At 57.8% G+C, this 22,721-nt stretch overlaps 1 protein-coding gene across 1 annotated transcript; it reads right to left on the bottom strand.

The window, feature by feature from the left end:
* Positions 1 to 386: 386 nt before the first annotated feature.
* EHD1 (EH domain containing 1) lies at positions 387 to 21,862 on the bottom strand. Its single transcript, XM_004437575.3, has 5 exons — positions 21,363 to 21,862; positions 17,152 to 17,249; positions 5,657 to 6,069; positions 2,979 to 3,143; positions 387 to 2,537 (listed from the first exon to the last, which is right to left on the bottom strand). Exons 1-5 carry the CDS (start codon positions 21,764 to 21,766, stop codon positions 2,013 to 2,015), a joined length of 1,605 nt encoding a protein of 534 aa, XP_004437632.1. The 5' UTR covers positions 21,767 to 21,862; the 3' UTR covers positions 387 to 2,012.
* Positions 21,863 to 22,721: the final 859 nt, after the last annotated feature.

The following is a 22,721-nucleotide window of genomic DNA, read 5'->3' as shown; positions in this document are numbered from 1 at the left end:
GCCCAGGTTGGAGGAGATGCTGCAAAGATTGTAGGAGGCGGGTACCTTCTCTACCAACCCCGGATGGTGGGTGGTGGGGAGCCTGGTCCTCAGTAATCAGAGCCTCTCCCAACTTCTTCACCCCATCCTCCCCCCAAATAAACTACTGCTGAGCTCCCACCCAGCACAAGGAAAGGGGGTCGCAGCCCCGTTTGCAGGCCTCACTCTTAGTAGGAGGCAGCCGCTGCAGCAGAGCTGGGTGACTGGGCAGTGACAGCCACCTCACCCTGGCAGGCTTGCCGGTCTGTCCCTGCTGGCATCCTGGCCCCCCAGATGCCCTGCCAGAGCCCAGCAGGCACTGTGGGGAGCAGGCCCTGGGAGGAGACAACTAAGCACCACAAGCCAGCTGCAGCACGATTAAACTTTTTTAATGCAAGAAATAAAGTCTTGTCTTCAGCTCTTTTTCTTCCCACAGGCGAGTGTGGATAAACCACCGCACCTTCAACAGCGAACTCCTGCCACGGCTGTGGCCTCCATCCTCCCCTAATACCGTATGGAATGGTGGGCCAGCGGAGGCCTGGAGAGCAGCAATGGGAGGGAGAGCGGGGGTCGAGGAGGTCAGAGCGGAGGAGTCCCTGAGACCCCCGTGGGAGTGCCTGGTGGGAAGCCCGCTCCCCCCGCCACAGCGGCTCTGCGATGGCCGCTCCAGGCCCTGGCGGCCGACCACTGGCCAGCAAGTACATCTAGGCCCCCTGAGGCTGTGCTGGGACAGCCCAGCTGAGGCAAAGCAGAGTGGGGCGGCCTGAACCGGCTGCTAGCTGGCTCAGGTTTCTCATTGCTCAGCTGGGGGGGGTGGGTTTGTTCTGAGGGCATCCAAGCCACTGGCCGCCCTCCTTTGCTCAACGCCCTCCTTTGCTCAACGGGAGGAAGGAAGGAAGGAGGGGGCTTCCGTGGGAAATGAAAGTGAGGAAGAGGGAAGGGGCTGGGCTGTCCCTAGTGTCGCTGTCTGGCCTCTAGGCCCAGGCCAGAGCACCAAGCCACACTAGGGTCATGAGAACCCACCACCCACCCAAAGGTGGGGCAGGGAGGGGTACCAGAACATTTCAGGAAAGTGAGAGGGTGAAACAGGAAACACAGCCTCTGGGGTCCTGGTGGGGTGTGCCCTGCGCGCACCCCACATCTGATGGCTCCTGGGCAGAGCTGTCCTGTTTGGAGTGTGGGGAAGGAGACAAAAATCACAGCTTCTGAACAAGTGGTTGGGAAGTTACTGGAAAATTTGATCAAGTATGAAAGGTGTCACTTTACACAACAAAAACTAGCTTATATATTTTTCTGGAAGTTGTTCCCTCACACCCACCCATCCCCCGTACCCCACTCTAAAAAAAAGGTAGCTGGGCCTGACTTCTGTGCCCAGCCAGGGAGATATGAGAGCAAAGAGCCGGCCTGTGCACAAGGAGACGCGGGAAGGGGAAGGCACAAGAACCAACTTAATCCGGGAGCACAGGGAGGAGGCAGAGCTGGGCGGGGAGGAAGCCACTGGCCCCATGAAGCAACCCTCAGCTTTGAAACAAACTGGGGATCCGGGGCGTTCCTGTCTCCGTACAGTCCCAGGGCCCCTCTAGCTGCCAGGAGGGGCGAGCCGGGCGTGGGCACGGCAGGCCATTTCCCCCGCAGTCACAGTGGCCGCACGTGCTGTCCAGCCAGAGCGCGAGGAGAGGCCGGGGAGGCAGAGGCTGTGCGTGCATGGGGCTGGCAGACGGAGGAGGCAAGACAGAGGGCTGCCTCTAATGTTATATATTAAAAATATCCATAGTTCTTGCGCACAAAATTCCATCATTCACATACGAGGGTCACCCCTGCCTCCCCCGCTGGGCCCCGGAACAGCCTCGGAAGAAAGATGGTGGTTCCTTTTTAAGAGCTGAGGAAACACCCCCTCAGTCTTTATGGACCTTGACAACTGTGACCCTTGCCCTCCCCCACTCTCTGCCTGGCTGGGTGCTGAGATGGAGGGAGTCTGTCACGGGGCGGGCCAGTCACTCGTGCCTCCGCTTGGAGGGCGGGATCAGGTGCGGGGGCAGGTCGGCGGGCAGCTCGTGGCCCTCCAGCTTGACCTTGATTAGGTGGTTGGCCAGGGCGAACTCCTCGTCGTCCAGCAGCCCGTCCTTGTCCACGTCGGCTAGCTTCCAGATCTTCCCCAGCACCGTGTTGGGCAGCTTGGACTTCACCATCTCCTTCTTGGCGTTGGCGCCCGTGATCTTGCCGTTGACCGGCGACAGCGTGTAGAAGATCTCGTCGTAGGTGGGCTTGTCCTTGCCCACCACCCACTCGACGTCGTCGATGCCCTCGCCAGCCCCCTCGCCGTAGCCGTGCCCGAAGGGCCCGTTCATGGTGCCGTCGAAGGCGCCGCCCTTCACGGCCTGCGAGGGCATCTGGGCCTCCTCCTGCCGCACCATCACCATCAGCCGTGCAATGTCGTTGGCGAGCATGTCGTCCACCGTGTCCAGGAGCTTGGGCTTCAAGGCCTGGAACTTGCTGAAGTCCTGGGTCTGCAGGAGTTCCTGGGGGGCGGGGAGGTAAGAGAAGGGCTGGGTGGGGCCCCTGGAGTGGGCGAAGCCAGGCTGCCCAAGCAGACACAGCTGGTTCCGTGTCCCGGCCCCAACCACTGAACAGCTCAGGCGACTTAGTTAGCCCTCTGGGCCCTGGCTCCCCGATCTACAAACTGGAGGTACCTGCAGGGCTGCGGCGAGGACTAACCGGGATGACGCTGGAAAGCCTGGCACGGCCCCCCTCCCCCACTGTGCAGGGTGAGTCACCACATTCCCCTCTGCAGTGTCACCGCCTGGGTCAGCTTCTCTGGGTGCCGGTGATTAACCCCGCTGCTTCCACTGGGGAGGCCCCACCCCATGGAGCCGGAGTTCCCTCCAGCACTGCCCCAGGGCCCTGGGCCTCCCTCACTTCCTGACGGCCACCAGCCCGCTGAGGGTGCGGGATAGCCGTACCTGCATCTTGCGGAGACTTGGGAAGTCGCCGGGCGAGATCTGGTGCTCCCGCTCGATCTTCTGATAGATCTCCCCCAGGTTGTTCACCAGCTCTTTCTTCTTGCTCTCTTTCCCGAAGACATTGGGCATCTCCTTCTTGAGGGAGCTGATGATGTAGGCGTGGACCTGCGAAGACGGAGAGGGGGCGGAAGTCAGGTTCTTCCCGGACACCTTGTCAGGAGCGAGGCCTGCGCTCCAGCTGCCCCAGAGACCGGGGATTGTGACCCTGGACTGCCAAGAGCAGTGCAAAACCACGTTCTTTCTGTTTCTAAACAGGCACCCTTCTCCCCCAGCTGCCCCTTCTATGCAGCAGAGCCGCAGACCCCGTTCCTACCAAGCCAGGCAGAGCCCCACCACCCTGCACAGCAAATATATGCAAATATCCATATGTGCATGCTGATGTCAAGTTCACAGAACAATACGGCCAGAGTTACGTTCCACTTTATCATCATGACAGCCTCAGGGATGACTAAGGATCAGAAAAATCCGACAAGGCTTTTCCCAGATGTTTCCAGCTTTATCAAAGCTTAATATCTTGCTGCTCAGATATCTGCCAATTAAGGGAGGCACACCCTTCATTTCCCCTCAGTGGCCGGTAACCCTGGCCACTCTCCAAGGGCACCAGCCCTCAAATCCCTCTGCCTCTCGAAGCAACGTCCAGGCGCAGAGGGCTGCAGTCAGCCAGCCTGGGCCCCCCACCCCTGTTCTCCCAGACTGCCCGCTCCCCCCATCAAATCCCGCCACGGGCCTGACTCCATCTGCCCGAAGGGAGCAGGCTTGTCACAGAGCCACAGTCACCCTCTGCCCACCACAGGCCAGTGCGAGTCGGCGAGAGAGAGCTACTCATTCCAGGAAAAGGAAACAGTCTGGCAAGAGCAGGTGCGGGACAGGATTGGAGACCACGGGGTTTTCCAGGCCTGGTGATTCAACGTGCCTGCGGGCCAGGCGATTACACACCATCTCTGCGGATGAACAGGCAGGGACGAAGTCTGCCCTTCATCTGTCCTGGAAGGAGGCAGAGCGAGTGCACAGGCGGCCCTGCCAGGAGCGAGGAGACTGTCCTGCCCTGCGGCCTGAGCGGGGCCACAGCTGACAGTGGAGGCCAGGCTCTTCTCCATTCACGGCCTCTCCCCCACCTCAGCTTGGGGCATCCCTTGTCCTTTGAGACCCAGAGCCAGTTACGTGGGTTTTCCCATGGGTTCCTGAGAACCAGCTCCACCCACCAGCAAGGTTCCAGAAGTGACATATCTAGGAAAGCCTGCGGCCCCGTGTCCTCCAGAGCAGGCTCCTGCAACTCTACTGTGCACACAGATCACCAGGGATGGTGTTCAAATGCAGACTCTGATTCAGAGGGCGGGGTGGGGCCTGAGAATCCAAGCTTCTAGGAGCTCCGATCCGCTGGTCCACGAGCACTTTGGGTAAACAGGGTGGGGATGGAGCTCAGTGGGAAAGGATGAAGGGTCAGCTCTCATTATAAATGCTGCCCGACTCCGGGCCTCAAGACAGCACGGGCTGCCCTAGGCCACTATGTTTGGCCCCGGCAGAGTCTCAAAACCTCTGCGTTACACACAGGCGGCCAGTTCCCTGGAGGCTCCCATGGGGCTCGGCTCTCCCGAGGCAGGGCCCGCCACCCGGCGAAGACGAACCATCCTCAGGCCTGCCACACTTTGGAGCCCAGGGGACTGCTTCACTGGCCTTCACAAGCCCCTGACACCCACAGAGCACCCTCCCACTCCTCCTTGAGCCACAAGGCAGGTGTCAACACCCCTGCTCTCTGCGGCCAATTTGCCCGCGAATTGGTGGTGCCCAGGGGCCTCTCCTGGCCGCCAGCACTGACCGGCCTGGGCTGATAGCCCTCACCTCGAGGGTCTGTGATCCTCATGTGCACCCTGCCCTGGACTGAAGACTTATGCAAAATCGTATGTCCTCGGAGGACACGTTCTGTTCCTCCACGTCTGAAGGTGGCTTTAACCTTCATTTCCCAGCCCCAGCCACCCAGGGTCTCACTGAAGTTCCTGACCAGGCACTGAGATTCCAAACTCGGGAGCAACTCAGATGCTGCCAGCAGATGCCAGCAAGCTCCGCACTTCCACGGAGGGGTAGGGATGGTTTACGAGGCCTCTGGGGGCCGAAGCCACCTGGCATTCTCTCTGGGCCCGCAGGCTCGCACCCCGTCCCTCCACTAGCTTCCCCCTGTCCTGGCTTATGCATCAGCTCCCACCAGAGGCCTCCTCGGCCTGCCACCAGCCACCCCTCCCAGGACAGCTCGCCAGTCGTCTGCTTCTGTGGCACCCATGACAACACAAATAAACCATGCTCTATTCTCTTTACGTGTTCTGCATTCCCCGTATGGCTGATGAGTGCTAGAAGGGTGGGGACCTGCCAGTCCCCACTGTGTCCCCAGTGCCCAGCACTTCAGTGCTCAGCAGGGCTGAGCGGGGAAGCCAATGAGGCCCCGAGCTGCACCCCCGCCCCCCTCCTCTTCCCAGGCTGCCCCCTGGCGCAGTGGCACCCTCCTGTCTGACGTTTATACGCATTAAGAAGAATCTCAGTTAAGAAAGGCTGCACCCAGGGGTGCAGAGAGGACGGGTGGCCCCTTGGCCTCACGGGCGGCAGGCGGCGCCCGCACCCGCGTCTACCTTAGCCAGCCGCGCCCGCTTGATCAGGTCATTGAGCTTCCTGAGGGCAGCGTTCCTGGGCAGAGACTGGATGTCTTTGAAGAGGTCCTGCTCCTCGGCCTCGAAGAGCTTGCGGTTGTCGGGGATGAGGAGCGGGTGGGACCAGAAGGAGCCGATGTAGACCCGGACCACCTCGGGGGTGTTGATGATCTTGCCCAGGGACCACATGAGGGCCCCGTAGACGCGCATCAGCTGCTGCGTCTCGATCTGGTCGGCCTTGTTCAGCACCACGCGGATCTTGTCCTCGTGGTTCTTGAGGGCCTTGATGACCTCCGAGAACTCGTCCGAGATGTCCAGCTTGTGGGCGTCGAAGAGCAGGATGATGCGGTCCACGCGCTCGGCGAACCACTCCAGGACGGCCGCGAAGTCGTAACCTGTGGGAAGAGGGCAGGGGTGTCAGGTCCCCGTTTCTGTAGCCCCCGTGGTCGCACCCTCACCCACGTAGCACCTGGCAGCAAGAGGCGCTTCACAACTACATGATGCAAAGGAAGCCACAAAGTCCAGGCTCAACAGCGGCGCAAGTGAGGAGGTGACCCCAGCAGCATGGCTCAGCACAGCGTGGCGAGAAGAGCAGGGACCCGGGTGCTGCCAGCTGGGCGCCCTGGACTGCAGGGATAGTAAGTACCATCACACCTGCAGCTGCCACCTGTCCGGTGCTCATGTGTCAGGCTCCCTATTTGGCAGGAATCTCGTTTCTTCTCTACAACAGGGGCTGGCAAACTGCAGCTCGGGGGCCAAATCTGGCCCCCACCTGTCTTCATAAATAAAGTTTTATTGGAACATGGCCATATTTGTCTGCACTGTCTGTGGCTGAGTTTCTCCATGACAGCAGAGTTCAGTTGTTGCGACAGAGGCCACAAGGCCTGTGAAGCCAAAAATATTAACTCTCTGACCCTTACAGAAAGGTTGCTGACCCCTGTTCTACATCAGGCCTGTGAAGTCCCACAAACCACTTCCCTTCTCTAGTTCTCAAAGGCTTCTCTAAAATGAAGTGGCTGGACTAAAGAAACTCTAGTTCTCAACTCTATTCTGTACTGTTTCCCACCAACCAATAAGGCCCCTTGGTGAACTGTGCTATCTGTGGCAGAGACTGATAACTGGAATTCTTCCTTTAATAACAGAACTGTCTAGTTTTAGCTGGACTCACAGCCCCTCAGCTTAAGACTTTATTTCCCAGCCTCTCTCACAGCAGAAATGAACAAGAAAAGGTGTATGAGCCCTTTGTCCCTTTCTCCCTTCCTGAGGACTGGAATGCAGATGTGATGGTAGGAGCTGGAGCAACCACCTTGGGTTCAGAGATGAAAGCTGCTCATGCAGGATGGCCTTGAACTCCTATTTTTCACATAAACTATCTGATATCTGATTTAAACGACTGTATTTTTGGGTTCTCTGTAATAGTGGTTTAACTTGTATACTATTTGACAATTATGCCTCTTCAAAATGTTTCCACTTCTTCCACTGCCCCCGGAGGAGTGAAAATTCTGTTTCTCACCTTTTAGGAATACTAAGGAGAGGTAGGAAGACCATGTGGAAAGTCTTTGGGAAGCTTGGGTCCCTGCCCTTGAACTGCCATTTCCTCTCTGGGTGATTCTGGGGGAGCCTCCTTGTCCCTGGGCTCAGTCTCCTTGTTCTTCACTTGCTACCCACAGGCCACCCCAAACGTAGGCCGGCCCTCTTAGGAACCACCGAGTACTTCCCAAGCTCCTGAGGATAAGCCAGAGAAGAGCCGGGGACACTGCCAGAAACTGGCCCAAACCACTCGTCCTCACAGCCTGCTCCCAGCATCCCCTGGGAACACTCACGCCCCTGACCACACTGGGATTCAGACAGCGTTCTCTAGACTGCAGGGAACAGAACAGCAGTAGGCAGAGGGGGAGCCCAAAGAAAGGGACAGAGTGTTGAGAACAGGCCCAGAGCGACCTACGGAGCCAGGAGGGCGGCCCTTGTAAGGACCCTGCAGAGCAGTTCATCAGAGCGGGGTTCGGCTGCTCCCCGTCCTGCCAAGCCCCCGGGCCGAAGGCAAGTCCACAGCGGGCTCCCCAAGAGGCGCCTGCACTCGGGCCAGAGCCCCGCCCCCCTCCCCGGGGCTGTAAGGTAAACAGTTAACACCGTGGGGCGTGCCAGGGGTAAAGCTTGGCTGGGTTAGATAAACATTCCGCCGCCAGGCCCCCAGGTTCAAGTGCGCTTCAGACCGCACGTGAACCACGGCGGCCCAAGGGCTCTGCACACGCGGGCACTCAGAAGGAACACGGACTCAACCGCCGGCCCCAGCCCCCGACTCTGCAACCTGGAGTTCTTCTGAGTTACACTCTCTTCATCTGTAAAATTCGAAACACTGTCCCTCCTGAGATCACAGGGAGATGAAATGAGTAGCGCAGTGGGCTCCCAGCACAAGCCCCGGGTCTGGAAGGACACCTGAGAGCCGGGCAGGCCCGGGGGAGGGGTGGCAGGGCGCACTGGACCCAGGGGCCGGAGGCCTGGGACTCCGACCACCGGCCGGGGACTAAGAGCAACAAAGGCTCGGCCTAGAACTGAGGCCGGAGGCTAGCTTTCATCTTCGTGGCAAGACACTGAACCTTAAGGAAAACCCCGAATCCACTGCTTCCGTCGACTCAGCATGGCAGCCTCGCTGGGCTGCGATGTGCAACCTGGTCCCACCCAGCACACGGTGGAAATGAGACTGATCAGAAGCAGCCCCTCGACCGGGCAGTTTCTTAACAGGGTGGAGGTGAGGTGGAGTCGGGGGCAGCAAGGTCCCCGTGAACCTGACCTTCAGCCGGGGCAGGGCAGCACGCAGCCTTCCAGAGGCCCGTGCAGTCGGTGGGAACCGGTCTGGCTACCAGCTTCCCCGTGCTCAGAGTGTCACCCCTGCACCAGCTGCCAGCCGCCATCACAGGCTGCTGGTTCCAAAGCACAAGGTCCCCACGGCCCGACACCATGCAGCAGGCTCTGAGAGCCACAGGAGCGAGGCCATCAGCAGAAAACTGGAACAGGAAGGCCGAGGAGCAGGCCGAGGGACGCGGGGCAGGGAGCGGTGGCCTGCCCCGGCTGGGGAGCTGCAGGGCCCGCCCGGCCACGCCGCATGGCCTTTTACGGCCGGCTCCGGGAATGCGGGTCAGCCCTGCAAAAGCGATGACTCAGGACTGGACGCGGCTCCCTCTCAGCAAGAACAAGGCCCAGCCTCTCCCTCATCACTCTGTGCTCAGACCGCGCGAGCCGACGGGCAGAGCTTTGCGAAGCTGGGGAGGCGGCGACGCCAAGACCGAGGTACTGGGAACGGGGCGCCCCAATGGGCTGGGCTCCAGCCCAAGTTAGCTTTGGCCCGGGAGTCAGGACAGCACGCAGGGAGCTGAGGTCACCCCCAGACTCCACCCAACACGGCCTCGCTGGCCCCCTGCCCTGATGGTGGGGGGCCGGGGAGGACGATGGGGAGAGAGAGAGGAAGGAGGAGAGAGTCTGAATGGCAGGTCGCCGCCGGCAGGCCCAAGAGCCCCGCCGCCAGGGCCGGGCGCCCCCAGCGCCCCGCCCGCAAACCCAGCTACTCGCCAGCCCCTCCAACTGGAGCCAACAGAGCTAAGTCCATTTTTCTGCAGGTGAATGAAATTTCCTGTTTATTATGGAAAATGCTCACACTTTTGGGGAGGGAGACGTGGCGGCTGGCCAAGTACACCCATAGGTCATGAAGGGGGCCTGAAGCTCAGGCTTGTGTGACGTCATCGTAGGTGTGTGACCACGGACAACCACGTGGCTGCAGCCCCCGCCAGGCCCACCCGGCGCCCCTTGGCCTGAGAGATGGCGTCTCGACAGGCACAAAGGGCTGGACCACGGCTGCAGCACCGAGAACATTGGTCAAGTCCACGCAACTGGCAAGGGGGCTGCAGCCACCATTCAGCCTGGAGCCTGGTGGCAGGTGACAAGCACAGGGACCAGGGGACAAGCAGAGGGAAGAGCTCGTCAGCGGGCCCTCAGCACTGCCCGAGGCCTCAGACACCACCTAAAGCACAGCAGCCAAGGCGGGACGTCGGGTGAGCTCCGTGAGAGGGAACCATTCCCCCACCCACGGGGGGCACATGGCGCTGTAGCTCGTCTGCCTCGGGCCCCAGCAGGAGTCAGTGCGCTGACACAGGTGTCCCCACAAGGGACACAGACAACATGGACCAAGGGGTGAGCTGGAAAGAAAAGGCTGACCCAGCAGTGTGGGTAAAAGCCAGAGCCGCTCTGATCCGGGACAAGCTCTGGCTCAGAAAGTTCTGCGGAGGGCTGGCCCCGTGGCTTAGCGGTTAAGTGCGCGCGCTCCGCTACTGGCGGCCTGGGTTCAGATCCCAGGCGCGCACTGACGCACCGCTTCTCCGGCCATGCTGAGGCCGCGTCCCATATACAGCCACTAGAAGGATGTGCAACTATGCAATACAACTATCTGCTGGGGCTTTGGGGAGAAAAAGGGAAAAAAAGGAGGAGGATTGGCAATAGATGTTGGCTCAGGGCCGGTCTTCCTCAGCAAAAAGAGGAGGATTAGCATGGATGTTAGCTCAGGGCTGATCTTCTTCACAAAAAAAGAAAAAAGAAAGTTCTGTGACCTTGAAGGCATCATGAAATAAGCCAGTCACAAAAGGACAAATATTGCATGATTCTACTTATATGAGGTCCCTAGAGAAGTCAAGTTCATAGAGACAGAAAGCAGAACAGTGGTGGCCAGGGGCTGGAGGATGGGGGATGGCGAATTAGTGTTGAATGGGCACAGAGAGTCAGTTTGGGAAGACGGAGAAAGTCCTGGACGTGGATGGTGGTGGCGGTTACACAATAATATGATGGTACTTAATACTACTGAACTGTACGCTTAAAAACGGCTAAGGCTTATGTTACGCGTATTTTACGCCCCCTCCACACACACAGTCCTGTGGGGAAGACAGGAGAAAGGCTGAGCCATTGGGCTGTGTTCGCCCTTGGGGAGGTAAGCACGCAGGCCGTGGGGACAGGAGGCCAAGCCGGCCGCTCCCCTTGGCTCCGCTCCCCCCGAGTCCCCTGCTGGCCCCTCCTGCTCTGAGGGACACCTGTCTCTCCAGTGCTGGTGGCTCCTCACAAGAGCTATGCTCCTGCCACCCGGTGCCGAGCTGGAGGCGGGAGCAGTTGTGATGGCTGCTGGCCCCGCCGTAGCAGCCTCCAAACACAGGTAGTTCCACAGCTGGGGGAAAAGCTGCTTCATACATTCCAAAAGTTTCTAGAACATGGACAATAGAGGGTTTGTCTCCAATCAGCTTTTGTTTCCTGCCATTCAAGCTGCGTGGGCCTCGGTATTTCTTGCCACGGCTCTCCATCACACACGTTTCCAACTCGTGCTGGGCCCAGGAGAAAGCAGCACAGGAGAGCAAACCAGAGATAAAGAGCTAAGAGTCCACTGTGGGGACTTGTTCCTGAGCCTCCTTAAGCTCAAGTTCTTAAGAGAAGGACTGTTCCAGAGCAGCACAGTGGTTAGGAGAAAGGGGCCGCCGCCCCACACCAGGTATTTACCCAAGAGAAACTAAAAAATTAAAATTCGAACTCTTGGGGCTGGCCCAGTTGTGCAGCAGGTAAGTGCGCCTGCTCCGCTGCGGCGGCCTGGGGTTCGCAGGTTTGGATCCCAGGCGCGCACCGACGCATCGCTTGTCAAGCCATGCTGTGGCGGCGTCCCATATAAAAGTGGAGGAAGATGGGCACGGATGTTAGCCCAGGGCCAGTCTTCCTCAGCAAAAAAGAGGAGGATTGGCATCGGATGTTAGCTCAGGGCTTTCTTCCTCACACACACACACACAAAAAACAAAAAAAAAGTTGCACCATACACGAATGTTTATATAGCAGCTTTAGTCTAACTGCCCCGAACTGGACACCCAAATGCCCTTCAACAAGTGGATGTGTAACAAGTTCTGGTGCATCCCTACGATGAGACACAACACATCAAAAGGAAGGAACCGCTGATGCTCTCAAGTACACGACGAACCCCAAAAGCACACATCAAGCGGAAGCAGAGACATGAAAGTTTCCTATTGTGTGAGCCATTCACGACACTCGGGAAAAGGCAGAACTTTAGGGACAAGTATCAGATCAATGGGTTGCCTGGGACGGGGAGTAACTACAAAGGGGTGCAGAGAACTTTCTGGGGTGATGGAAAGACTCTATATCTTGGTTGTGGTGGTGGTTACACGACTGCTTCATAGAGCTGTACACCTAAAAAGGGTGAATTTTACTATACACAATGTCGACCTCAATAAATCTGACCTAATACTAAGCAAGAAAGGACGGGGGCCGAGGCAGGGAGAGACAGACCGACTCTGGAATCAGGCCCACATTTGAATCCTGAATCTTCTGCTCGACAACTGCAACGTGACCCTAGCAGGCTGCGTTCCCTCTCGAGCCTCAGTTTCTCCATCTGTGCCGTCAAGATGGTAGGTCTCCACCCCGCAGGGCTGCTGTGAGCATCAAGTGGGCACCTGGCACTCTGTAAGCACCTTGTAAATGTTTGCTATTATTTACTCACAGGATTTGTATTTTGGGCTCAAGAAGCTCAGATTCTGATGGGCGTGTAGGCAACGACGGCTTCTAACACGTGAAGAATGCCTCGTCCCCCAAATATAAACGGAACATTTGCAGGCGCTCAGGCCAGCTGCCACCCAGCCGGCTGCCAGGCTCAAAGCCTTGAACAGGTGCCGAGCGCCGGCTGGTACCACTCCTCCGTGGGCAGAGCAGCCCACGCCCTCGGCATTCCCATCAAGGGTTTGGGCCAAAACTGTCTAGCTGGACCAGAGCGGGAACGGCAGGAGACGGGGCGAGGGGAAGGCTCTGAGGAGGGTAGTTCCTCCAAGCCCAGAGCCCAGAGCTGGTCCTGGGATCTGAAGGGAAACCCCGGCTGAGTCAGAGCTTCCCCACCCTCCAGCCTCCTCAGGATGTTATTCAGAAAAAGATCTTCCTCACCAATGTCTGGGAATCCCTGGATTTTTCAGTGTCTTTATTTTTAATCAGCTGACATTTGTCGAACACTTAACTGTGCACGAGGCACCAGAGCAAGAGCTTAACACATGTAAATTCCTGTAACCATCAACAAGAACCGGGAGGCTGGTGTTGCTATTCCTGCTCTATTGATGTGGCTCCCAGGGGACCAGCAACTCCCTGGGGTCCCCAGCTCCTAAAGTGCTGACCTGGAACCTGAACCTTCCATCTCTCTCTGTGCTGTGGGCCCTAGGAATCCAGGAGGGTTGCTTTTGGGCAACCTCATGGAGCATTCTATGGGCTGCAGAAAACCCTGGTGAAACACTGGCCTGGAGGGCTTCCAGGGGTGGGGCATCTCAGGAGGTGGTCAGCTTGAGGGTCGTCAGCAGGAAGGGACACCTCTGGGTCAGAGGGCTCCAGCTCTGGGCGGGGGAGGCCCTACCCCACTATTAAGGAGCAGGACAGCTCCCGGACTTCAAAGGAGCCCGGGAACCAAGGACAAGTCAGCAGGAAGGCAAGTGAGAACCCAGGGGACCAGCCAGCATTGGCCAGGGCTCCAAATCCTGGTCCACAGATGGCCTGGGGGACAATTTCTGGCTGGAGGCAGAGAAGAGGGAAAAGGAAGAAGATGCCAGCACTGTTGCTCAAAGCCCCGCACCCCAGGTCCATTTCTGGACTCAGAGTCTGATCTTGGGCCAGGAGAGAAGCAAAGGGCGGCCCTTGTGCATTTCAGGGGAGCTCGGAGCCTGGTAACGACCTGACAGGGTCAGGTCTGACCGTCTGATCCCAGCTCTCAGCGTTCCTTCGCCCCGAGCACCCCCTCAAAACAGCGCGGTGTGAGCACGGCCTCTGCTGGGTTCGCATCCTAGCGCCGACCCCTGCTAGCCTGTGTGTCATCTGGGCTAATTACTGCACTTTGCCAAGCCTCTGTTTCCTCATCTGGAAAGCAGGAGCTTCCTCATAGCCACGGTGATCACTCAGTGGAGCTGGTTCACAGGGGAGCACTCAGCAGAAAGCCAGGCAGCGGGCCGGCCGGCTCCCATCCCTTAATCCACGTTTAAGCAACACGTCCCTGCTGACACAACTTCCATGGGGGAAACTGGGGCACGAAAGTTACAGCTCAGCTCACAGCCTCGTGGTGACAAAGGCTGAGAGTGCGCCGGCCAGGCCCCTGCCCCCCGGGCTGGGGCTTCCACCTGAGTGTGCCTCCTGCTGTGGGAAGACCCTGCCTCCCCGGCCCTGCTGTGACTGTTCAGGCGGTCAGCAGCCCAGGAACCAAGGGTACCAGCCCTGCCCGACGCCCTTTGGAACGCCCTTTATCAGTCACATGGGCAGCACTCAAGAACGAACGCTGTCCCCACAGGTCCCCTTTCTCTGCTGACACAGGAGAACATTATCTTTAAAGTCAGAGATGAACATAACGGGGAAGCACAGCCCAAGAGGCCCCCAGAGGCCCCTTCTCTTCCCCGCAGCAGTTCTCAGGGGTCTCCTGCAAAGCCCGGGGTGTGCCCAGACTGCTCTAGGCCTGCACAGGCCCTGCCTTATCTTTCCAGACTGTATTTCCTGCACACATTAGGCACCATGGGGAAAAGAGGGGAAAGTCAGGAGGGGCCAGGCAGATAGGGTGGGAAATGGAAGTAAACACACATGCGATCCCCAGAAGGAATTCCCTTCCAGGGACTGAGGTCAGCAGACCACAGAAAGGCATGCCGCCTGCCCGGGACCCATGTTCGCTGTCGGCCCTATCTTTCTTAGGGAAACACCTGCTTTCCACGCCGTTAGCAAAAAGAACAGAGAGGTGGCCGGCCGGGGAGCCTGGAACGCACTGGCCTGCTCTGACTTCCTCTGCTGGACAGAGCGACATGGGATCTTTGCAGTGACTGAAGGGTGGGGCCTCCAAGAAGGAGAAATCCCCTCCTCCTCCGTCCACCCAGTGGTCACCACCCCTGGAGCCCACACTCAGACGTTTAAGAGGTACTGCACGATGGTCTTTCTCACTGATAACGCGCTAACACCGAATTTTTAGTAAAATACTTTAAACCTCTAGGGTTACAGAGGGAAAGAGATGGTCTAGTAAACTCAGTTTGACCTCTCACTATTTCACAGGAGGAAAGCCCTTGTCCAATCAGGGCAAGGCACTTATCTTTAAGCCACCCTCCTCTTTCCTGCCCGTGATGGGGCGGGGAGGCCTTCTGTGGCTGCCCAGGGACCCAGAAGCCACACCTTACACCTGGAGGGGCACAGGGAGGCCCCACGAGGCAGAGCACCAACAGTGAGCCCCGGTGTCTCCTGTCGCCTCCTCCTCCAGGTATCTGCCACCTGCACGGGCAACTGGATGACCCAGACTGCCCTGTGAGCCACGTCGTCCCCGGCAGCCTATGTCTGACTGGAGGGCGCGCTGAGGCACTGCCCTGGTGCCTGCCCCAGAGACAGCAAGTGTGGACCCCACTGCCCGCCCTTTAGCTAACAAAGGGGAAGGCAGCAAGACACACACTCCCAACCTCTCAGCCTGCTAAGCCCTAAGGATGCAAGGAAGTGTCCAAGACAGCCCGGCAGGGGAACCTCACAGCACTGGTGGAAAACAGCTGTTTCTGAGTTCCCTTTTACAAGACAGCAGGGACCAGGAGAACCCTAAACACTTCCCCTCAAATACCTTAACTCCCAGCTCTGAAGGCCACCCAGAGCAAGGCATTCTGGGAAGATAAGCCTCCTTTTGTGAGCTGCTGTCCCTTATCTGAAGATGTGTGCACATCAACTGACCTCAGAGGTGGTTTAGGGCTCTATCTGATGGCCCCCTCCGCCTCCTCCCTCAGGTCAGCGAAAAGATGACTCTACAGAGTCTCAAAGAAAGTCCCTCCAGGATAGCTCAGCCCTGGAGGCAGTTTGAGAATCAATTCCCTTTTGTGGGTCTTTCTCTTTAACTTATTCAGATTTTCTAGCCTTGCTCTCTGGCAAATGACAAGGCTTTTGCTTATCAGGCATTTTCTTTAAACCAAGTTACAACAACAATAGTGGTAAGAAAGAAAAAACTCGCCCTCGCCTTTTTAGAAGAGGTCCCCAAATCTGTATCCTGGAATTTCTAGAAGTATCATTATCATTAGGGGTGGAGAACTTAAAAGCTTAAGCCAGATTTAGAGATAGAGAGAGAGCAGTTTCGTGTGCTCTGATGCAATCCCATATCAGCAGGGGCCCATAAGCCTGGAGAAAAAGAGAAGCAGTGTCCTCAGCAAAAAGAACACGGCCCCCACCCCCTCACAGCCAAGCAAGGACACACTATCCCCCAATCTCAGGCTGCCGGCTTCAGCTGCAAAGCTCACCAATGCCGGGCAGCCCGGAGGGAAAGAGGGTGCAGGAAAGATTTGCAAGTTAATGATAAACAAATGTGGTCCCTCGACCGCCATCTCTTTCCGAATGTGATCTTACTTCATTTTCTCATTTGCAGCTGCAGCCTCCACTCCTAGCCTGCCAGACATCTCCCGCTTGCCCTCATGCTCTCCCCAGAAAGCATTCAGGCCCCCTCCTTTCTACAAAAAGGGGCAGTGGCAGAAATATAACCCAGTTCAGGCACATTCTGAACCCCATCTTCAGAAACACTGGGCAAAATTGAGACAGGAGTTTACACAAGCGGGAGGGGCCCGGGGCACTAACACTCAGGATGAAAACCTCATGCCACGCACAGCACCCAAGGAGCCGGCTGATCACCAACATTTAAGCACATCTGAACACATTTCCACCAGCCGCTAAAGGTTTAACAAATGCCTGCTGGCTTCTCCTTTTGGCTGGCTCGGTCAAGTCAAGCTGTTCTCTGATAGTTCCGCTGGACTCTCTAGGAATTTACCTGGCTTGGTGAGGCAAAGCTTTTATTTATTTATTATTTAAAATCTTATTTATTTATTTATTTATTTTTCCCCCCAAAGCCCCAGTAGATGGTTGTATGTCATAGCTGCACATCCTTCTAGTTGCTGTATGTGGGACGTGGCCTCAGCATGGCCGGACAAGCGGTGCGTCGGTGCGCGCCTGGGATCCGAACCCGGGCCGCCAGCAGCGGAGCGCGCGCACTTAACCGCTAAGCCACGGGGCCAGCCCCAGGCAAAGCTTTTAAACACAAGCTAAGGAGTCCCAGGAGAGTCAGCGATGCTGGCTGAGGTACTGGAGCCCAGACACTGAGGGATGTCCTGTGACCTCACAGGCAGCCCGAGGCCCAGCTCCTGCACCTCTCCTCCTTTCCAGCATGCCCCAGGGGCTAGAAAGTTCGAAAGCCAACGAAACTGGCTGTGGCCTCACCTGCCAGCTCTTGTAACCTTAGCCAAGCAGCCACAGAAGAAAGCAGTCCCGCCCCCTCAGGGCTCGGAGCACCATCCAGATACAAGGCTGACCAAATGGGTTCTCACTTGGGCTGGGACAGACCTCAAGGCAGCATCCCGCCCGGGTCACAGACATCAGATGGAAGCAGTCTGGTGACACCAGGTGCCCTGGGCTGTGTCGGGCCCGTTTACCTCTGCTGATGCGCTGCTTCTCTCCAGACAGGATCCCGGGGGTATCGATGATGCTGATGCTGTCCAAGACCGGGTTGGGCAGCTGGGCACACATGAACCTGAACGAGAGCAACAGGAGGGAGAGAGGTCAAGACTGAGTTATCGCTGCTCTAGACGGGACAGTGGAGCTTTCTGCACTCCTCCATCTCCGCCTCTGGCCTCCTTTCCAGATGCAAGGCACTTAAAGGTTTCCTATCATCTTAGTCTTCAGGGGTGGCCAGCAAACCGCACATATTCTCTTAACCGGGAATCCAACCAGCCAGCTCAAACTGACCCACATCAGCACTTCCCTCCCATTAGCTTTTCCCCCAGAGTTCGAAAGTTCAACTTTCAAGTTGCTGACTTGTTAGTGAAAATTGCACGAGCTTAGGCCACCATTCAATTCCAGAAGGGAAACGGAAGGGTGACACTAGGACCCTGGAATTCCATACTAAAATTTTCAACCAGTTGGTTCAATCCCCACTGAAGAGAGATGGCCCTTTCCTCTTGCTGCTGGGGCCAGCCCACCTTTTCCAGCCAGCTGCCTGGGTGAAGGGATTGCAGTGGGCGACCAGAAAAAGCTGGGGCACCACAAAGGCTGGTTGGTGGGGCAGGGAAGTAGACACCATTCTCCGAAAGTCAAAGCAGGCCGAGGAAGAAAGAAGCCACGGAGAGGCTGGCAGCTCATGGGTGAGGGCTTAGCTGTGTGTGCCTGAGTTACTACTGAGCTTAGAACAGCCCAAAAGAGCAAGGGTTGTCCCAACTGACAGCAGAGATTCTTGACTGAACACAGAAAAGGCTGCTTGAAAAACTTCTCTGGGGCTGGCCCCGTGGCTTAGCGGTTACGTGCGTGCGCTCCGCTACTGGCGGCCCGGGGTTCGGATCCCGGGCCGCAGCGACGCACCGCTTCTGCATGGCCGTGTCCCACAAATAGCAACTAGAAGGATGTGCAACTATGCAATACAACTATCCGCTGGGGCTTGGGGCGGGGGGAAGGAGGAGGATTGGCAATAGATGTTAGCTCAGAGCCGGTCTTCCTCAGCAAAAAGAGGAGGATTAGCACGGATGTTAGCTCAGGGCTGATTTTCCTCACAAAAAAAAAAAAAAATCTCTGAAAAAGGTATTGTGAGCAAAGAAAATACTGACCCATTGTCTTTAGGATGTAGGCTTAAAGCTGTCTTTCCAACACTGGGGAGGAATCTGAGCTGATTAGCTTCTCCTTCTGGCCCCACCCCCCAAGTGACCAGTGGCCCACAGGCTGGGGGCAGCTGGCCAAGGGTGAGACATGCTGCTTGTGAGTGTGACAGAGTAAAACCAGCTGACCAGCAGGGTGAACAAACCTTGGACCTCATCCTCGCCAGTGCCAGCCGCAGAACACGGCTGCCGTAAATAACCACCTGCCTGACCTGCGGTTCCAGCTAGGAAGGGAGCCCCGGAGACAACACCAAAATAAGAGGCCTTGAAGTAGAACTGGCTCTGAGAAGTAACAGACATAAAAATGCCTTGTCAATGAGTCTGGTGAGTAAGTGAACATCTGTACGACTCAGGAACAACTCACTCTGCAAGGCCCAGGGAGTGTGGTAGAAACCACGAACGGAAGCAGGCAGTATAGACGCATCTGATCCCATGTTCTCACCAATAAGGATGCCCAGAGGTCATCTTGTACTACAAGTGGGCGGGACCAGTTTCACAATGAGTGTTCACAGGACACTGACTATGCCCTGTTGCAGTTTGCTCCATCTGATTTTAGTCTGAGAGCAGCCACTTACCGGGAAAAGGCTGGAAAGTTCAGTTCATGACTCAATGGGGCTCTTGAAGAGTGTCAGGAGAGGCTGTGTCAGCCGGAGAAGAGCCCCCTTTGTGTGCCCGGGCAGGCTGGAAGGCACTCAGGGTGTTACATGGGCCACCACAACTGGGGACCTCAGAGCCAGTGCAAACCTGAGCCCCTCATCCTGGGCTGATAAGGCCCCTTTTGGCAGGGCCATTAGTGTTTGGGGACTCTCTGGAGATGAGGCAGTGGCAGGAAGGAAATAAAAATGTGGTCCTCAGATCCTGAGGCACCAACATCACCAACATGCCTGGCTTGCCCCCAGCACTCTGGAACTGCTCTTTTTTCCAGGTAGAAGCTGCAGTAGGTGGTAACGGGCTGTATTCGCCTGCTGAGTGAGCGCCACAAATCAGCTAGGCCCTCTGAGCCGTGGTTTCCTGAACCACTGAGGTGGGGTTGTCTAGATGATGTCTAAGATCCCTGCCACCTCTGAAACCAGAGGTCTCCAAATTCAGAAAACAGGCCACATGCCTGTTTCTCCTTTCAAAAAAGGTCTGCTCTCGGCCAGCTCCGTGGTGTGGCAGTTAAGTGTCCGCGCTCCGCTACTGGCGGCCCGGGGTTCGGATCCTGGGCACGCACCGACACACTGCTTCTCCGGCCATGCTGAGGCCACGTCCCACATACAGCAACCAAAATGGATGTGCAACTATGACATACAACTATCTACTGGGGCTTTGGGGAAAAAAAAAAGGAGGAGGATTGGCAATAGACGTTAGCTCAGAGCCGGTCTTCCTCAGCAAAAAAAGAGGAGGATTAACATGGATATTAGCTGAGGGCTGATCTTCCTCACACACACACAAAAAAAGGTCTACTCTCACAATCAAAAGTGGAGACCTAAGGGCAGCAGAGGCAGGCGTGGCCACCCTTCCTTCTAGCTTCCCAAAGTTCCCCATGAAAGCAGAGTCTAGCAATACTCGGCATTCCCAGCATAGCAGCCAAACTTTCCAGAAGATCAGATGGCACCCCCCAGCTAACAGCCTGAGCCAATTGCCCATCTACAGGCACATACGGAATTCTAAACCATCAGCACCCTCAGGAGGAAGGTTCCAGGCTAAGAGGGCCACACTTCTTCAGGAGTCTCACCGGCAGGGCTTTACTCAATTCTGGTCCTGACACAAACGCCATCAACTATAAAACAGGGGGACAGGCTCAAATGCCCGAAAGGGGCGAAAAGACAACAGGGGTTGCCTGCCTGCTCTGTGACAGGTCAGCTCCGTGCACTGAGGTGGGCCTAGGCCACCGGCTGGGACCGGGGACAAGCTGGTCCACCCTGTGTGGCTGGACAGTGTCTGGAAAGGAATGTGATTGTACAGGGTGGGGACCTGGCAGGCAGGAGTCAAGGATTCTTCTCGAGGCTCTTCCCAGAACCCAGACTATGAAAGGCACGTGGAGTCACTCCTTGAACGGGGGGTGGCAGAGAGGGCAGATCTGTGAAGTCCTTCGGTATGTTCCATGGGGGTCGGGGGAGAGATCTGAGAACCACTGACTAAGGCTTTCGAGTTCCTGTAGAGAAAAGTGAATGTGGCCGCTGTACTCCTTAGAGAGGAGGCCAGTGCGTTTCATTCATAGCATCGTGAGGGTCAGAATCTTAGAGGATTATCCTCGTCATGAAGAGGCAGGTTTCACCCATTCAACTGGGGAAACTGAGGCCCAAGTAAGTTAAGGAACCTCCTAGCAAGTCTACAGAGGGACTCAGGGCCCAAACCTCATTCCAGAGCTCCCAGGGCCACCGCCTGAGGCTGCTTCATGAAACCCCTCAAGTGGTACAGACCCTTTCTAGTTGTTCTGGGAGAAATGTTTCTACTCAATCTGTCTGCTGCCTCCACCAGCTGCCCCAAACTCAGCAGGCCACAGAACTTCTCTGTCCCTCCTACACAAAACCACCGGCCCCAGGGGAGCACAGCACAGCAGCAAAGGGAATGGCTAAAAGTTTCACCATATCTTTCCACGACACTTAAGAAACAGATCCTTGAAGGAAGGGAGGGTGGAGGGAGTTGGTTTGAATGAACTAGGTGAGCCCAGTCTGGGGGAAGGAGGTGGAGACCAAGACTAACCCCTGGTTCGGAGGGAAGTGGGGCTGGGATCTGCAGGGGGGGGTGGGGGGAGTGGGAGTTAAACTGATGACCTGGAAAATTCTGGGGGGGCGGGGGGTGACAGAAGCCCGGGGAGCTGGCGACCCTCACTCCCAGACCCCCGGGCGGGTTTTCTGTGGGAAGTGGCAGGGGACCCTGTCCCACGGAGTGGTGGCTGAGGGTCTCGCCGGGGCCTTGGAGACAAAGGCAGGCGGGGACGGCGGCCGCAGGAGGGTCGGGATCCGAGTGCGGGGTCGAGGTCCCGGCCACCCCCCGGGGCAAGAGGCGGGTACCTGTTGAGGAAGGCATTGCCGAAGGCGTTGAGCTTGCGGAAAGGGCGCCGCGGATCGACGACGAGCGCGTTGCCCGGCACCACGCCCTCGGTGGGGCCGTGCATGACGGCGATGAAGGAGTCGGTGGTGGGCTCGGGCCCGATGCGCATCCCCGGGAAGTCCTGCTCGATCAGGTGCCGGATGAAGGTGGTCTTGCCCGTGCTGTACTGGCCCACGAGCAGCACCATGGGCTTGTTGTCGAAGTCCGCGTCCTCCAGCGCGGGCGAGTGGAACTCATGGAAGCGGTAGTGCTCCTCCAGGGGCAGCAGCTTCTGCGCGTACAGTTGCCGCAGCCCCTCGGCCACCGTCTGGAAGAGCTCCGGCTCCTTCTTGCGGCGGGCATCTTTGCTGACCCAGCTGAACATGCTGCCGGAGACCGGGCTGGCTGCTGCGGGGCAGACGGCGGCTGAGAGCTGCGCGAGGGCGCGGAGCCGAGGCGGGGCCGGGCCGGCCGGCGCAGGGGCGGCGGGGCAGGGGGCGGGGAACGGCCCGCACTGCGCAGGCGCACACCACGACCCGCGGAGCGCCCTCTGCGGACTGGAGCGCGCGCCTCGCCGTGGGCCCTTTATAAGGCCGGGCAGCGCGTTCGGGCGCGCGCGCGCGCCGCCGCCGCGCAGGACCGCGGGGCCTTGAGAGGGGGAGGGAGGGGACCCAATCGCGAGCTCCGCGCCACGTCCTCCCCTCCTCCACCCCCTATTGGCCGATTCCAAATCTCGCGAGCGCCGCTTGCTCCGCCCCGCCCCTGGCCCAGGTGCGGTGACAACCGCGCCTTTTTCTCCCCGCCAGGGCGGCTCGAGGAAGGGCTGCAGTTGGGAAGGTGGGAAGGGGGCAGTTGGTCGCTAGGAGATCTCACGGCCTGCGCGCCTTCCAGCACCCAGTTAGCCGTACCAGCTCCCCAACCACGCGCCCCACCCGCGGTTCCCCCATGAACGGTCCTCTTCCTCCCACCGGCCCAGCATCCCCGAAAGCATGGGAGGACCCCTGAGGTCGCCCGCCCCCCCATCTGCCCTGCCCTTCCTTGCCTCCGCCTCTCGCCCCTGCTTCCCTGACACTCCTCATCCCCTCATCTCTATCTGCTTTGAGAGAGGGAGAGACAGGAAAGAGGTAATAGAGGAAGCTAAGGTGGGGTGGTGACTCGGGAAAGAAAAATGGGCAGGGAGCAGAAGGCCAGTGGGGAAGGTCTGACGGGCAGCCAAGAGGCCAACGGGGCTGGGAATTGGGAGATGAACACAGCAGGGGAGGACACGTTTGACACATGACATGTGGGGGAGAACAGGAGGCCTCCCTAAAGAGGCTGCAACTGTGGGAGGGTCACAGGGG

This window comes from Ceratotherium simum, chromosome 34 (genome assembly GCF_057802395.1).
Source record: "Ceratotherium simum simum isolate JZ-2026a chromosome 34, ASM5780239v1, whole genome shotgun sequence".
In the NCBI taxonomy this organism is placed as follows: Eukaryota; Metazoa; Chordata; class Mammalia; order Perissodactyla; family Rhinocerotidae; genus Ceratotherium; species Ceratotherium simum.
This window is presented reverse-complemented; position numbering and strand designations above follow the sequence as displayed.